Source organism: Aplysia californica, unplaced genomic scaffold (assembly GCF_000002075.1).
Source record: "Aplysia californica isolate F4 #8 unplaced genomic scaffold, AplCal3.0 scaffold00415, whole genome shotgun sequence".
NCBI classification, from domain to species: Eukaryota; Metazoa; Mollusca; class Gastropoda; order Aplysiida; family Aplysiidae; genus Aplysia; species Aplysia californica.
In genome coordinates, this window is record NW_004797685.1 from 543,893 (window position 1) to 561,918 (window position 18,026).

General features: G+C 39.5%; 1 protein-coding gene across 2 annotated transcripts in view; it reads left to right on the forward strand.

Annotated features, from left to right (window-relative positions):
* The window catches only part of LOC118477180, a 29,398-nt gene extending 12,342 nt beyond the window's left edge, over positions 1–17,056 (forward strand). For both annotated transcript variants that reach the window (XM_035971306.1, XM_035971307.1), the window contains 12 exons: positions 1,613–1,743; positions 2,179–2,248; positions 5,455–5,535; positions 7,925–8,019; positions 8,271–8,349; positions 9,407–9,477; positions 10,886–10,995; positions 12,344–12,479; positions 15,170–15,207; positions 16,093–16,155; positions 16,568–16,643; positions 16,909–17,056. In XM_035971306.1, the coding sequence (XP_035827199.1) occupies positions 1,613–1,743; positions 2,179–2,248; positions 5,455–5,535; positions 7,925–8,019; positions 8,271–8,349; positions 9,407–9,477; positions 10,886–10,995; positions 12,344–12,479; positions 15,170–15,207; positions 16,093–16,155; positions 16,568–16,643; positions 16,909–17,049 (1,091 nt within the window). In that variant the 3' untranslated portion in view covers positions 17,050–17,056. The remainder of the gene's footprint in view (positions 1–1,612; positions 1,744–2,178; positions 2,249–5,454; positions 5,536–7,924; positions 8,020–8,270; positions 8,350–9,406; positions 9,478–10,885; positions 10,996–12,343; positions 12,480–15,169; positions 15,208–16,092; positions 16,156–16,567; positions 16,644–16,908) is intronic.
* Positions 17,057–18,026: the final 970 nt, after the last annotated feature.

The window sequence follows — 18,026 nt, forward strand, 5'->3', positions numbered from 1 at the left end:
TATCATCCTTATCTCTCCTCCATTTTTGTATTTGTTACTATCATGTAACACTTCTAATCTTCGGCACTTATATGACCTTATTGTGTTGCAAGTGCCATAAAACTCTTACTAAAACTAAACTAAAAAAGGATCTCAACCCATTCGGCTCAGTACTGTCGGAGACGAATGTTAAATTTGGAGGTCTTGCCCAGGGTTGGGTTGATTTAAATCAGTTGATTTTTAAAATTTAAATCAACTTGATTTTTAAAATAAAAATCAGTGATTTAAATCACTTTTAAAAAAAAGTATTTTTATTCAGTTTTTTACATATTTCAACATTCAGAATTCCTTTTCTTGGTTTCATAAAACAGATATAAGGTTAAGTAGACTAATATAATCATGTTTAAAAGTCTGCTTTCCCTCCTTTCACTGTAAAATAATACAGTATTCAATTTACTTTTTTTTTTCCATAATTGAAATCAGAGCTGGGTTGATTTAAATCAGTTGATTTTTAAAATATTTAAATCAACTTAATTTTAAAAATAAAACTCAGTGATTTCAATCACTTTTTAAAAATGTATTCTGTTTTTACATCTTTAAACATTCAGAATTCCTTTCCTTGGTTTTATAAAACAGATATAAGGTTTAGTAGACTAATATAATCATGCTTAAAAGTCTGCTTTCCCCCTGTCACTGTAAAATAATACAGTATTCAATTTACTTTTTTTTTCATTATTGAAATTAACATTTTCTTTTTCTTTTTAGACAAACACGAGCGCACACACACACACACACTGTAATAAAATGCAAGTTTATCTATGCATAATTAACCCCCCCCCCCCTTCCTTTTAGACTGACATTTTCTTCATTTTTTGTCTGTAGTCATAATTCACTGATATATATATCAGTAGGTGGCGTCGGTGGCCTAGTGGTTAGGCTCTCGGACTCGCAACCGTAAGGTCGTGGGTTCGAATCCCGTCAGGGACCCGACGTTGTGTCCTTGGGAAAGGCACTTTACCCGAATTTTCCTCACTTCACCCAGGTGGGAATGGGTACCCGGCTATAGACAGCGAAAGATCTTGTCAGTTTGGTAGTATTTGAGCGCTTAATCGGCTGCTTGCACTGTATGCTTCCCGGGAAGCTGAGAATGTTTCGGAGTTTTCTATGATCTGCTGGGGTAATAATATAGTGTAAAGCGCATAGAGCCTGCTGTTGAGCGGGGATATGCGCTGTACAAATGCTATCTATTATTATTATTATTATAATATATATATATATAGCAGATTAAGGCTTTCTTTTGCGGTTGCTTCAATTAATCATTAGTTATAATAAAGACAATGCATTTTGCACTAAAAGAACATACTTTTAGCAACCAAAAATCCCAAACTGTGTCGACATTTAAAAAAAAATCAAAAGAATCCGATTTAAATTTTAAAAAAATCTTGATTTAAATTTAAAAAATCGATTTTTAAAATTTTTATCACAAAAATAAAAAAAATCACCAACCCTGGTCTTGCCTCTTAAATAATCAATATAACCTCATAATGTTGATAAAGGTGTTAAAATCATACGCCTACTTTTTTTACCTACAGCATTGACTCGTGTGATGTCACTGTGTTTTGTTTTATTCTAGAGAGCAGAATCGATGACGTGGCCTTAGCCCCGGGTGGGCTTATAGCCGTGGCTGAGAGCCGAGGATCGGTCACTGTCGGAGTCCTCCAGACTTCCGAGACTGGAATCCTTTTCAAGGAAAAAAACCACTGCGTAAGTGAAAATCCGACTGCTTAGATTAGTCTCTACCTTAGAATTACAATATTCTAACATTTTTGGCTGTTTTGAGTTACTAAGACCATGAGGTCAGAAACCGAATGTTCTATCTGCTCTGATAATCATAACATAATCATAACATAAGAATAATAACAGGCAGTTTATCTGACATTGAACATGGACTGATGGGGAATAAAAGAGAACGCTGTACCTTGCCTCATGTTTTAATAAACTTGTGAGTAATATTATTTTGTCTTCTCTTCTGGCAGGACTTTAATGGTAACTCTCTTGGCTGACCTCTTTTTAGTCCGTTTATGGTAATTGCACAGAATGGGGGGAAGGTGGGGAGTAAGGGGGTTTGTGTACAATATTGTAGGTTTTTTTTAGGTACATGTCACTTTTATCCATGTTTCATTTTTGTTGATTCCTCAGAACTTTGTTCCAGAGAATGAGAGGTTTGCTGACGTCACGTTTGTGAAAGTCATCTTTCAAGTCTGTGAGGGTAAGTTGGGGGCCGGATTGTTTGTCTTTACACCTCTCCTCTGAGATGGGTAGGTACGTTCTACCGCGTAGTCCGGGCTTTGAGAAGAATAGGACTGACGTGGTGCTAGCGTGTCGTACGAGGCGACTAAATGACGAAAGAGAGTCATCCTCCCTCCAGGTCAGGGGTTGAGTCACCAGGCTAACAACCTCTCACGTAAAAAGAACCTGTTACAGAAACACATTCAAGCAAAAACCATTATCTTTGCTTGGTTGGTCGTAAATCTTCTCCGAATGGAGAGTTTATGATGCAAGGCCAATCCTGAAAAATAGAAACATCACAATGAACCCCAAAATGAAATTCCTGAAATGCTATGTTTGGTCAACCCTTCTATATGGCTGTGAATGCTGGACAATCACTAAAGACAGTGAAATAAAATAGAAGCAACAGAAATGTGGTTTCTTAGGAGACTGCTAAGAGTATTGTGGAAGGAAAAGAAATAAAATGAGGTAGTGCTTGATGAAGCCCACGTGGGATGCTCAATGTTAAAAACAATCAGGAAACGACAAATGCAGTTTTTGAAACACCTAAATAGACATAAGGGTCTTGAACATCTAGCTCTCACTGGCAAAATTGAGGGCAAGCGAGGCAGGGATAGGCCCAGAACAACATACTATGGGTGCCTAAACAAATGGGTAACAGGGAAAGATCAGGGAAACATAGTTTTTTTTAGAGCATCCGAGCAAAGGTATGAATGGAGAACCATGATCGCCGATGTCTGTTGCAAATTTGGCACTGGATGATGATGATGATGATGATCCGAAGCAGTAAAAGCCAAAAGGAAGCTGCTGGGCAGAAGCCTCCACCATCATCCAAGTCCAAGTCTCTTTGGATTGGATCGTGGAACGTTAGCATCCTTTATGAGGCTGGAAAAACTGCACAAGTTCTCCAAGAGATGCACCGATACCAAATACACTGGTGGGAATCAGCGAGACCCACTTGAACTAGTATGGACAGAAGTGAATGAAAGAGGGGCGGAGGAGCTTTTCATTTATTCTGGAAATGACTGTGATGGACCAGGCAGGGAAGGAGTAGGGATGATCATATCTAAAACAGCTCCAAAGACATTCAGGGACTGGGAAGCGCATGATCCAAGGATCATCATGGCTTCATTGGGAACTAAGAAAGACTCAAGGAATCAAGGAAAGAGAAAATAGGAAGAAGGTCATAAACATGAACATCATACAAGTGTATGCCCCAACTAATGATGCAGAAGAGGAGAACAAAGATGACTTCTACAACCGTCTGCAGCGTGTGATCGGCAAACTTCCCGGTAAAGACATCAACATTGTCATGGGAGACCTAAATGCAAAGGTAGGTTCAGACAATGGTCACTGTGAGGAAATCATGGGCAGACATGGATAAAGAGAGGCAAATGACAACGGAGAAAAATTCCAAAACTTCCGTACATTCAGCAATCTTCCCACATAAAAGGATTCTTAAGGCCACTTGGGTCTCCCCGGATGAAACAACAGAAAACCAGATTGACTATTTTTGCCTGTCCCGAAAGTTTAGACGCTCACTGGAGAACGTCTGAGTCTTACGAGGAGTAGACGTTGCTTCAGACCATCATTTGAGTCTTGGAAAGATGAAACTGAAACTGAGAAGGTGTGCACAAGTCACAACTGGAAGTCGTATAAAGTATGAAGTGAGCCTTCTGAAAGACCCAGCAAAGAAGAATGAATTCAAGTTGGAACTGAAGAAAAGATATCAAGCCCTTCAAGATCTGGATGACTGTGAAGTAAACGAACAGTGGGACAAGATAAAAGAGGCGGTAAATGCAACTTGCCAGAACGCTCTAGGACGCAGAGTGAACACCAGGATTGAATAGATTTCACTGGACTCTCTAGACAAAGTCAAAAGAAGAAGAGAGCTGAAGGCCCAAGTCAGCAACATCCGTTCCCGAACTGAGAAACTGGGTGCACAATAAAAGAGTACACCGAAGTAAACCGGGAGGTAAAGAATTCCACCAAGACGTACGAGAATACCTACCTGAATGGCCTGGCTGAAAAGGCAGAGAAAGCAACAACAGACAGACACTTGCAGATTGTACACCAGACAACAAAAACTCATTCATGTCGGTTCAGCAAGCCCACTCTACCTGTGAAAGACAAAGAGGGAGTTTTTAGAATATTTTTATTCATTCACATTTGTCCCCAAAAAAGTTTTAATTTAGCATTGCCAACTTCAGCGTCTTTAAAGAAATAACCAGACAAGTTACAATGTCCGTTCTTTTTTGAGTCTCAAAAGCAGAAATGCGTGCTTTGGATGCATTAAATGATAATTACCATAAATGTAGGGATACACCCTAAACTTAAAGTTGAAAAGTACCAAAAATCAAGTCAGCCCAGACAGAGTGGCGACAGGGAGCTGGCCCTGTGACCCCGACTAGATAAGGTGCTAGGCGGGACCCCCCCCTGCTTGTGGGCTGTGGATAATGCTTTTACTCTCTGACACATACTAATAGAATGTCCGCACTTTGGAGAGACCCAAAGGAAATATTTTAAATGGTACTAACTTGAAGAATTTGTTCTCCATGTTTTACCCTATCAGGATTCTTTATTTTATGAAGACCAGTGGTCTTTATTCGAAGATGTAGAATACTATTTTAAAAATGTAAATGACTGTGTTTAAAATAAAAATTTTACCATGAATTTTTATCTTCAACCAAAGGGAAAACCAAGCCTTTCTGTGAACTGACGTGAAAACAACCGACTTATGTAGTTGCTAGTGCTTTAAAACTTTTACCAAACTATACTAAACTAAAATAGTTAAAAATCAATACACTTGCTGCTGGAGAATCTGCTGTAATCGTTATAGAAAAATAATACTTAATAGATAGACATGTACAAGTAATATTAGATCTATATTATACATATACTAGCAATATTTTTTTAATTTCTCCTCTCTGTCTCTGTAACTCTTAAAAAAAAAAAAAGTGACACATTTGCTCTCACACTTGCACACTCACCCACATAAACAAACAGGCATGTACCTCTTCACATTTAAAAAAAAGAAGTAAACAAAATCTTAGAGCATACTAAGGTCCAATTCAGTTCAGCATTCTTTAGCCTGACTCATTTTGGCAAAATGATCTCCTGTAACATTTTCTGTTTGCTTCGTGTGTATGTTTTAAAGGAGAAATGGATTGTTCTTATGTTTTTCAGAAGAAAGTTCCTGTAGGTTGATGTGCTTGTCGTCCGGAGGGTTGCTGCTGGTCTTCCGGAACATTAGGCTTCTGGATGGAGGTATGTGTCCTTGAGGGTCTAGTGAGTCTTACGCTGAGGGAGGAAATGTTCTTAAGACGAAATTTTGATTGACAACATCATAATAATAATAATAATAATAGATAGCATTTGTATAGCGCATATCCCCGCTCAACAGCAGGCTCTATGCGCTTTACACTATATTATTACCCCAGCAGACCATAGAACACTTCGAAACATTCTCAGCTTCCCGGGAAGCATACAGTGCAAGCAGCCGATTAAGCGCTCAAACACTAACAAACTGACAAGATCTTTCGCTGTCTATAGCCGGATACCCATTCCCACCTGGGTGAAGTGAGGAAAATTCGTGTAAAGTGCCTTTCCCAAGGACACAACGTTGGGTCCCTGACGGGATTCGAACCCACGACCTTACGGTTGTGAGTCCGAGAGCCTAACCACTAGGTCACGACGCTGTGGAATCGGGCGCTCGTCAATTTTTGGGAATGTGGAGTTTTTTGTTTAGTTTCATCTTAAATCTTGTTTATTTGCCTTGCTTTTGGAGAAAAAAATACCTTTCTTTCTATCTTGAATAGAAGGCAAGATATTTGCGATTGAAGGAGAATAACTTCTGTTTAAAATACCCAAAAGTCATAACAAATAATGTTAACGGCAACCGTTGGTTTGCGTAAAAAATAATCCATTCTTTTCTTTACAAGTAATTATTGCGGGAATTGGCCCACAGGAACAGTTTCTTCACCCACCACTAGTAGGCAGCATTAAGTGTAATTGTTCCTGTTTCATTTTACAAATTAAATACTTTTCAGTTTCAGCTCTGAGTCTGAGAATATGCAATTTTTTCAGGGCATGAAATTTTGTCCCCTTAGTGAGCTACCTGGATTTGAGGGGTTAGTTAATCTGGGCATATTAGAAAACTGTTCATTTTGTGTGTGTTTTTGTTTGAATCTGTATAGGTTTAATACCCCTTTCAACACTGTTTGGTTATTTAAGAAGCGGAACTTTCGAATTTAACGTCCAATATTCGACAGGACCGAGCCAAATAGGCGGAGAGCCTTAAAAGTCCCCAAAATAACCCAAGATCTATAATGACAATGACAATCTTTATTCACCTCACAGGGAGAAATTGTCCTGGTCATTTATAATAGCAGTGGAATTTTACAAGGGTTAGGTGCACTGACACATGCACACAACAAGACAGGACAACAATTCATTTTATATAGTAAATTATGGGTTACACTGGTGAAATCAGATGATCGTCAAAATGATACAATTGAAGACATTTGATTGAAGGCACAAAAAATGTAAATTTTCAGTTTCCAAGGACTCTCAGGCTATGGAAATAACCAACCTTTGGTGGCCATTTTCTCGCTAATTTTACCTCTGAAACCAGGTGACCGTGACCTCCTTCAATCGCAAATATTTCGTCTGCTATTCAACATAGATGGATATTTTTTTCCCCTTTAAGGCAAATGAACAGCCTTTAAGATACCAAAGGCCTCATATGCCCAAGAATTGACGAGAGCCTGATTCCACCACATTGTGACATCTATGTAGTTATTGATACAATCTGAAAGCCTGTTCATTTGTCTTTCTTTTGATGAAAAAAAATATGATATATTTTATTTTAGGTGGCAGGAGTCACCTGGTGTTTGAGATAAATTTAGCGAACAAATGACTTCCAAAGTTTGATGACTTTCAAGACTGTAGTGTCCTTGAAATTTGCAAATTAAAAATAGTTTGTGTCCCATCTGCTCAATGTTTTTCAATAAAATCAAAGCAGAAATGTGTTTTTTAAGTGAACAAAAAAATGGTGCTCCCCCCCCCCCCCCCTCCCCCAAAAGCGATTAAAATTGCCCAATGGCTGGGAAAATGTTTGTTTCCTCGGTTTCAATATTTTGACGAGCGCCTGATTTCACCACGATGTCACACAAATGACTTGAGCACTCAGATGTGTATTTAAGAATTTGTTTATGTAAGTCCTACGTCTTTACTTTCCCTGTATTGTTTCTGTCTTTTTCTGTCTGTTTTGCTTTTCCCAGCACCGAACGGCCGTTTTTGTGTTTATGTGCTCCTCTTTACTTCAACAAGTGGGCGGTTGGTGGGTGCTCTGGTGAAATTTGCTCCTTCTTTCTTATCAGACATCTATCTCCTTTTTTGTGTTCTTTACTCTCTTGCAACGCCTGTAATCTTCGGCACTTATATGACCTTATTGCTTGCAAATGACATGAAACACTTACGAACACAAAACAAGCCTCTAATCTATGGCACTAATTGTGCTGCAAGTACCGTAAAACTCTTGCTAAAACGGAAACAGTTTGTCTATTTGTCTGTCTGTCTGTCTTACTTTTTCCCTTCACTAAATGACCATAATTGTGGTCGATGTGCTTCTCTTTGCCCCAACAAAACAAACCAGATATTGACCTGTCTGCCGTGAAAGTGGACAAGCTGAGAACCAGCCACAGCCAGTCCTGGGATGTTGCTGCGACGGAGTCGAACGTTTACACTGTGGTCAGTATACCAATGTTTTATTATTCGGTAGGGGCTAGTTGTTCAAGGGTAAATCCTTATGGGTTAGAATCTACAAGATGTAAAGAGTTGTTTTGTAAATATTATCCATCCTAGATTATGAGTTGAAATGAAAGCCGTTTTTCGTTTTTTTGTTGATTTTTTTTTTTTAGTACTGACATTTTAAATACAGTTAAAGTATTGTATGATTTATTTTATGTTTTGCTCTTTTTTTGTTTACATGTTCACTTTAGGGTGGTGGGGCTTCCTGTTTGAATGTCTTCTCTTGTGAGGATGAAGGTCAACTGGTACCACAAGAACAAGTCAGTGAGGGTAAGTGGTTGTTTGACTGTCGTCTACCTGTAAAAACATTTTGTTTACGTACATGATATATGTGAGGCAGCTTGGTGAAATCAGGCACTCGTCAAAATAATGAATGTCAAGAAATTGGCCTTTTCCTGCAGGTTTGGGATTTTTTATCGAATTTTTGTTTTTTGGTTCAACAACTTTTATGCACGTTAAAGAGCACATTTCTCGGGGGATTTTACTGAAAAACGTTGATTGAAAGCAGAAGAAATGTAAATTTTCAGTTTCCACGCACTCTCAAGCTAAAGAAATAACTCAACTTTGGCGGCCATTTTCTCTCTAATTTTACCTCTGAAACAGATGACCCTTACCTCCTTCAATCACACATATCTCGACTTCTATTCAGCATAGATGGATATTATTTTCACCCAAAACAAGGAAAATGGACAAGCCTTAAGATGGTACCATCAACTGCATATGTCCAAACATTGACGAGAGCCTGATTGCACCACGTCGTGCCACATATACTTTGAAATCCTCCTGTTAAACTGAGATTTGCGGGACTGCTGTATTTTTTTGTTGGTTTCAGCCCGTTTTCGATTTAGAGAGGTTGCTCGAATACAAATATGAAAAATAAATAGAAATGAGAGATTTTTTTTCTCTTCGGTTTACCGATGTTTTTGGATTATCGGTGTTTGGTTTAAGTGGACTCCACTGATGGTTTTTTTGTCCTTCCTGGAGTGCACCCAAACCTATCGAGGTGGGTGGTTGGCAGACGCTGTGGCGTGGTTTGCTCCTTCTTTCCTATCAAACAATCTATTGTCCTCATCTCTCCTCTTCCTTTTTTGTTTTGTTAATCTCTTGTAACACATGACCTTATTTTGTTGCAAGAGCTGTAAAACTCTTACGAAAAGTTAAACAAAACTAAATGACCGTCACACGGTTATCGTCTTGATGTGCCTCTCTTTACTCAAACGCAGCTGAGCTTGAAGAAAACTAAAAAAACCAAGAACTATTGCCTTGTCTGATACAGGGGGACTTGTGTAAACATCTAATTTCTGTTTTGTTTGTGTGTTTTACGAAGACGGTGATCCAGAAATGAGGGCGTTGGCAGTGCTGTCAAACGGAGATGCTCTGCTGACAATGGATTCGAAGGTAAGAGTTTTGAAGGAGAAGCTCAGCTCCGCTCTGCGTGGTGTACATCACACTTTTCAGTTTGGCACTTTCTGGTAGAATATGTTGACATATTTGAATTATTTTAAATGCAAAGGTATTACAACTCTTTGACATCAATGACCTGTACTCAATTCTTAATTTTGTGAAAGAAATTGATTTGATTTTGAAATTATGAAATTTGAAAACATGTATACATTACGCCATAAAATTGTAAATCAGTAAAATTTTTATTGTATTAAATCCACTGTTGACATTTACAAGACCAAAGTTGTGTCAATAGTGCTATAAATGTAAAATGTCCACACAGTCGGTCAATCAATCAGTTGGTCAAGTCAGGGTTTGCTGCTGCTGTGGTTTGTGGGCGTTACGGTGTGGTGTGGTCAGATGATATAAAAAGAAACAGAGTGGTCATCAACTGTGTTACTTGATTGAGTATTTGATCATAAAATGGTTAGGAATCAGATTTCTATTTTCTTTTTTTCTCTTTTTTTCTCTTTTTTCTTAAAAATAAATTCTCTTTTACAGGCACATCGACATCTATGGTTTAAGCATTTAGCCATTGCTGGCATACGATTGGAGTTCGATTTCCGCGTGGAGAGAATAATTTACTGAGTTTCTCCGACCTTCGATAAAAAATCCCTCTTAGCCTGGGTTGGCCTTGACAGGCTGGATGGAAGCAGCCTGCTCCGCAAATGACCAAAATTTTGTTGACGAGGGACTAAAAACACACAATTTCTACTATTACAATCCTACAGACACTTTCTTTTTTTACCATTTGCAGCCATGGTGATTATTTATGGTGGCCGTAGACATTTATGTGGTTCCGTGGTGACAATGATAAAATCAAAGAAACCTGCATTTTGTGCTCATTGGGCAATTTTGACCACTTTTTATCTTTTTGGCTCAACACCATTTATGTCCTTTTGAAAATGCATTCCAGTGTGGATTTTACAGGAAAAAGGTTCATGAAAGATACAGAAAAGGTTGTTGTTATCGATCCAGATACAGAAAAGGTAAATTTGCAGTTTTCATCGACACTCAAGCTCTTGAAGTCACCAATTTTTGGCGACCATTTTATAGCTTATTTTACCAGGCGACCACCTCCTTCAAGCTTTAAGGTGACAGCAATGATTTCACGTGCCCAAAAATTGACGAGGGCCTGATTCTACCGCGTTGTGACACATTGTTTCCCCAGGGGACACGGTGGTCCTGACACATTCTGTTTCCCCAGGAGACATTTTCCCTGTTTGACACTGTGGTCCTGACTCATTCTGTTTCCCCATGGGACATTTTCCCTGTTTGACACTGTGGTCCTGACACATTCTGTTTCCCTAGGGGACATTTTCCCTGTTTGACACTGTGGTCCTGACACATTCTGTTTCCCCAGGGAACGTTTTACCTTTTTGACACAGTGGTCTTGATGGTAGTGCACACGTGGTCAGGACCGGGCTGTGTGGACTTCAGAATTGTGGATCCAAGAAGTGACAAGCCCTTCAAGTAAGCTAGAATCCCTCAACTGTTAATAATTGAAAAAAAATTAAATGCGCACCCTCCTCCCCACCCCCCCTCTCCTGCAGATTTCGGTTTAAGCGGACCCTGCTGTAGTTTTGGTGTGCAGTTAGTTGTGTGTCACCTTCAAATTGTTGTTGTTTTTGTCGTTGTCCATCACAGGCTGGGTGGGTGGTTGGCAGGTACTCTGGTGTGATTTGCATCAAACATCTATTATCCTCCTCTCTCCTTTTTTTTGTTTGTTCCTCTCTTGCACCATTTCTAATCTTTGGCACTTAAGTTATATAACATAAACTTTTTATGTTGCAAGTGTTGTAAAAACTCTAACTCTTACACAGGGTTTAAGTGGGTGGTAGGACTGGATCCTGCTCGTCAAATTTGAGAGTGGCGATTTGCGATTCATTCGGCTTCAATGAATCGCGAGTACGCGAGCGCTCGTGGAGCTGTGGCGGAACACTGACTGAAACGGAACAGTGTCATATCAACGCCTCTTGACGAGCGCGAGTCCCACTTTTGTTGTTCCGCCATCCTCTCCGACCCACACCCTTTGTTGCGCTGCTCTATCAACTGACCTCAATTAGTGACCCCCATAAATTCCCCCCCCAACCCCATGATTCGCTAAAACAATGGCTCCATAAAATTCCTTCAGTCTATTGGTTGGACCCCGTTCATTTTGTTTTAATAGGGGGGTTGGACAATACCATCTTTTGTAAAATAAGGGGAGCCATACTAAGTGTTCCGTTCCGTTCTTGCGCTCGTGACTCGACTCAGCAATAGGTTAAACAAGCCACAAAGTGGTGACAGCGACAGGGGAGTGAATCGGGAATCGTTTGGCGCTACTGTTCCGCGTTCCGCTGAAGTGAATCGTGAATCGCGTTCCGTAGGCAAGAGTGGCGATTCAGTTCAGTTCTCGCGCTCGTGACCCACCCCTAGTGGGTGGTCACAGGGGTGTGTCCTTGAGCAAGCCATGGCAACCCTAGAAAAAAAAAAAACCCAGGGCGCTGCACAGTGGCGACCAGCAATGGCACGGTTGGGAAATTGTTCTGCATTGGTGCAATATTGTGTTTTTGTGTACGTACTTGTGTATGGAATCTATGTATGTATGTATTTATTACTATGTATGTATGTATTTATTACTATGTATGTATGTATGTATGTATGTATGTATGTATGTATGTATGTATGTATGTATGTGTATGTGTGTATGAATGAATGAATGAATGAATGTATGTATGAATGTACGTATGCCTTTGTGACCAAATGGTTTTTCTGACATCAATAAAAATGTAACTTATTTTTACATTTTTTAAAAACTAAATAAAACCGAAACTGACAGATTGGAGAACTTCAAGCTGGTGGCTCTGGTGCCTCAGGAGGAGAAGGTTCAGCTACTGAGTCTGCCGGATCGGAGGTCGCTTTTTGAGCAGCGGATCAGCGGCAGGGCAAGCCTAGGGAAGGCTTTGATGTCTCAGGTCAGAGTGAGAAGGCTTTGTTGGTATTTTTTTGTTTGTTTTACGGTGCTCGCAACTGCATAAGTTCAAATGAGAATGCAGGACACATTGAACATTTTCAGTTGGTAGGAAATTTTTAATTATGCGCGGGTGACAGCCGAAGCCTATTCTTATCGATTATGGACCCACTAAGGGATCTTTAACTCATTCGCTACGTATTATTTTCGGCTTGTGGACGAATTTTTTTTCGGGAGGGCAGAATGAGATGATGACTCGTGCACAGTTCACAGGTCTTGAGGGCCATAAATTCAAATAAATATCAACATATTATATACCAACATTTTCAGTATGGTTTGTAGAATACATCTGTATCGTTTGTTTGAGTATTTTTCAACTTTGGTTCCTGTAAGAGGCGATTATGCAACACAACTGTGATTGGCTGCGGATAAAATTTGAAAACAAAACATTCATAATCTCAGATGAAAATAAAAAAATATGTTTGCACCTAGTTAAATTATACATCAAAATAACCATGACAGTATATAGAACAGGAAAATATTGAAAAATGAGCAGTTATTTACATACATTCCATAATATTTGTACATTTGGATCATAACCTCCGATATTGAAAAAATTTTAAAAAATTAAAAAATTTGAAAAAAGGATCCCAAACAGAAAAAAACACTCGTATCTTATATGGAATTATTCAGAATTGCATTTGGAATAAACCTATACATGTCTTGGGTGGTACTTTTTGAGTAAATTCACCAAAAAGTAGTGATTTTGGGGAGAAAAAAATATTTTGACTATTTAGATCTAGGCCTAGATCTAGCACTCAAAAATATTGATTTCTCAATTACAGTGCACTGGCAATTTGAGTCCAGTAGTATCAATATTATAAAGAAGAGTCCTACACTTCTTTAGTGAGCAAAATAATGATACATTTTGTTGTGTAAAAGTACTAAGACTGGTGTCTGGGCTATAATTTGGGCGTCGCGATAAAACAATGTCGCATAAACTTCGAAATCGTGTTTCAAAACTGAATCAAAATTTCCGATTTTCGGTGGAAACGTTTGGCCCTGAAGTCAACTTTATATAATGACCTTTATTTTAACATGGATATGTCGATTGGAATAGAAACCAAGCTAAAATTGAACGTCGGTTCTCGAGCCGCTTAGCGTACTGACGGCACTTTAGCCGCGCCGCCACCCACGGCTCGGCGTAGCGAATGAGTTAACATGTGTATTCTGCAGGCGCGGCCTCTGAGATTTTTTTCCCTTATCCAAGGTCAGGTGTAGATCTTACCTACCATAAGATCAGGGATGTGGCCGAAAGACAGCAGGGAGCCAAGGAGTAGCAGTAGAAAGGCTACAGAAAGAGTCAGGGGCACGGAGGTGGGGGCGAAAAGTTGAGACGAAAGCAGATAGAACATTGTTAGAGAGCAGGAAAGAATGTGAAAGGAGAACATTTTAGAGCAGAGAAATTTCCGTTGCTATCCGGATTTGAACTCGGAACCCATTGAATGAGAGACGAACACCTTAACCTCAAGTTCACGAAAGCTTCCAGACTTTGTTGTCATAGGCCAGAAAATAAGATAAAATAAGAGATTGTTGTGTCGGGTCAGAAGATAAGATAAAATAAGAGATTGTTGTGTCGGGTCAGAAGATAAGATGAAATAAGAGATTGTTGTGTCGGGTCAGAAGATAAGATGAAATAAGAGATTGTTGTGTCGGGTCAGAAGATAAGATGAAATAAGAGATTGTTGTGTCGGGTCAGAAGATAAGATGAAATAAGAGATTGTTGTGTCGGGTCAGAAGATAAGATGAAATAAGAGATTGTTGTGTCGGGTCAGAAGATAAGATGAAATAAGAGATTGTTGTGTCGGGTCAGAAGATAAGATGAAATAAGATAAGGTTGTTGTCTCAGGTCATAATGAAAATCCGTTCCGATAAATATATCAACTGCTTGCAGTTTAACCCTATCCGCACGCCCTGGGGTCATTTTGCAGTACGAAGATCTCTCTGAAACTTTCAGTATTTCTCAAAAGATCATTTTGACAGACTGCTTTGCAAAGTGTACCGATCGGATCAACACGTAAATTTCCTCTTTCGAAAGTGGTGGCACAGAGTTCCCTACATCGTTTGGATACGATAGTAAAACACGACGTACGGATAGGGTTAAGAGTCTGTTATGTACGTCACTTTTTAAAATAGTGTACGACAGAGAGTCTTGCGTTAAGCAGTTAATGTATGCATGTACACACACACACTCGCACACACACACACACACACACACACACACACACACACACACACACACACACACACACACTCATGCTTATACTTCGTCACATACATGCATACTTCAGTTTCTTTCAAATGCACACACATGGATTCTCTTGCTTACTCACTCACACTCATGTAGATGTGTACTAACACTCATACAAATGCATGCACATACACAAACACACACACACTCACACATACTTATACACACTGAATGACCATTACTGTGCTAATATTGATATAATAATTTATCATAACTGCATCTATATAGCGCATATCCATGCTCTACAGCATGCTCTATGCGCTTTGCAACTGTTATTGACTTATCAGATCCTAGAACATTCAGAAACGTTCTTGGCTTCCTGGGAAGCGTACAAATGGTGCATGTAGCTTAACTCATTTGTGTTTTTGTTTTATCTCACACAGGAAGAGATTTTCACTACGGAATGGAAAAGCATAGAGGAGTAAGTCAAGTTGCATGCTTGTAATGTGAATATGTGAGGCATCATGGTGAAATCAGGTGCTCGTCAAGATAATGAAATCGTAGAAACAGGAATTTTTGTACTGGTTTTGCAATTTTTATCGAATTTTTCTTTGGTTCAACATGCAAATATCTCATTTTTTCCCCCGAAATCAAGACGAATGAACAAGCTTTAAGATTACACCAATAACTCGATATGTGCCTGGTTCCACAGTGTCATGACACATATCAATGGCAAGAGATACAAGACTCTGGTGAATGCCATCATTTATTACGCAATTCGTCGACGTTTGCTGGAGTCTTGCTCCCAGCCATCGATATGACCTTTCCGATAACCTCACCTAGACTTTTGTGTGGGTTGTTGAAAGGTGTTACTGGTATTCTTTTCTTTCTTTCCGGTCTTTTCTGTTTGTCTGCCTTGCTTTTTGACAGGCTAAATGGCTGGTGACACGTGAATGCGTTTCTCTTCAAAGTTATGAAAAAACAGAATCGAAACGTTTTTTGAATTTTTTTAGTGCCGTTGGTTGATGGGTGTCTTGGTTATCCCTTGTAAAATCTTTCCTCATATGTCGGGGTGGTTGGAGGGCGCCATTGGTTGGCCCAACTTCTTCCCCCCCCCCCCCCCCCTCTGTTGTTTCTGTCATTCTGTCTTGCTTTTTCCCAGTAGTAAGTGGTGGTTATTATGTTGATGTCCTCTTCACTTTTATTAAACAAAGAAACATCTTGTTCTATCTTCTGTATCTTTCCCACCAGGCCATGCGTTCTAACAGTGGAGTGACCTCTTTTTTTTTTGTACCGAGGGATGTATAACTTACAGGAAAACCAAAGCTAATGTATGGGAACACTTTTTTTTTCTTCTCTCTCCCAGTGAAGACGGGGCTGAGACGACTGTTGTCTATCGCTGCTATGCTGAAACTAACCCACAGCAGAGGTGAGTCTTATTTAACTCGTACAGCAGTGGGGTATTTTTAGGCCTTCACTTCCCTCTGGCCCAGGTAATACTTGAGTCTTTGTACCGCTTTTTGAGAGGCAGTCGCTAGAGCAGGTTCAAATGTGAAGTGTGCTGACAAAATGAGTTACGTCTCAGATTTCAGCCTTATGGGCATCAACTTTATAGATAGGGTTTGTACCGTTTGTTAATCCTGTTTTTTTTTTTCCCCTTTTAAACCCCAGATCGTTCGTAACAACAGACGGGACTCAAGGGTTATTAAAATGGGTATAACCACTCGTAGTGATTTATCAAGAGGGCATATCCATGTGTTCGTAACACTTATTCATAGAAAACTTATGTGTGTACATTGTTGGGTTTTTTTTTCTTTTCTCTGTCTCTCTTCTTGTTTTAGGTTGCTTCGTCTCATAGCCAAGAAGAGGTTTGCAGAAGCCCAAGAACTTGCCACAATGTACGGACTTGACTACAATGTAAGATTTTCTTTTGCTTTCAGCTTGTGATAAATCAGGAAGCAAAGCAAAGCCAGACCCTTTATTTTTGTAATTAATATTGAAAGATAAAGGAAAAGAAGAACTGAGAAAGAGCAAGATAATAATAATAATAATAATAATAGCAATGATAATGAAAGAAGCAATGATAGTAATAATAATAATAGTAATCTCACATACATCAATCATGCTTCTCCCCCCCCCCCCCGTCCACCCCCACATAAGTCAATCATACTTGTTTCCACAGTTTGTCCCACACATCGTTCAGTCCAAGATTTGGCAGACATTCCCGACCCTGGCGGAGATGGAGGACCACCTGAGACAGTGTGCCACTGAGGCAAGTCCACTTTGTTATAGTAACTGTTTTATGGCGCTTGCAACACAATAAGGTCATATAAGTGCCGAAGATTAGAGGTGTTACAAGAGAGTACAAACGAAAAAGAAAGGAGAGGTAAGGGCGATAGATCGTGACCCCAGTGCTTTCCTATCGTGTCTCCATGTTTAATGACAGTGAAAACTGTTTGTAACAAAAAGTGAGCTTAAGAATTCACATTTTCTCTGTTAAAAGAAATGGAGATACGACAAGAAAGCACTGAGGTCGCGAGATGCTTGATAAGAAAGAAGTACAGTGGAAACCATATATAACAGGCCATGTAAGAACAGGGATCCAGTATTAAAAGGGGATTTTTAGAATCCACGTTTTTTCCTACTCTTTGTTCTCTATAAAAGCTCTCGGCAATAACAGGGCCTCATTGGAGCCCGATCAGTTATAGCAGGGACAAAGGCTTGTTAACAATGTGTAAAAAGTAAGAGAGAGGGAGAGAGAGAGAAGGAGAGAGAGAGAGAGAGGCAGTGATGGTGCAAAGCTACGCCACTGCAAGCACACCCAGCGGGTGAAGCGAGAGAGAGCAGCGGTGTGCTGCAGACTTTGATCTAGCCCTTAGCCTAGCTGGATTAGTCCACAAATGTTTACTTCCCTTGCATTTCTGATTTAACAGGGGTCTGATATAACACACCTTTTTCCCTGGTCCCACCATCCCTGTTATATCAGGTTTCCTCTGTAGCAAACCACAACAGAGCACCTAGCAATCGCCCACAAAGTCCCACTTGTTACTGTTGTCTTGTCTTTCAATGGTTCTTTTAGTTTGTGGGTGGTTAGTGGGTGCTCTGGCGTGGTTTGCTACTTTTCCATCAAACATCTTTCATCCTTATCTCTCTTTATATTTGTATGTTACTACCTGGTACCAACTGTTATCTTCAGCACTTATATGACCTAATGTGTTGCAAGAGCCATAAAACTCTTACCAAAGAAACTTTCAGTTTTGTCCATTACTCAGGGTGGGTGATTAAAAAATTAAAAAAAAT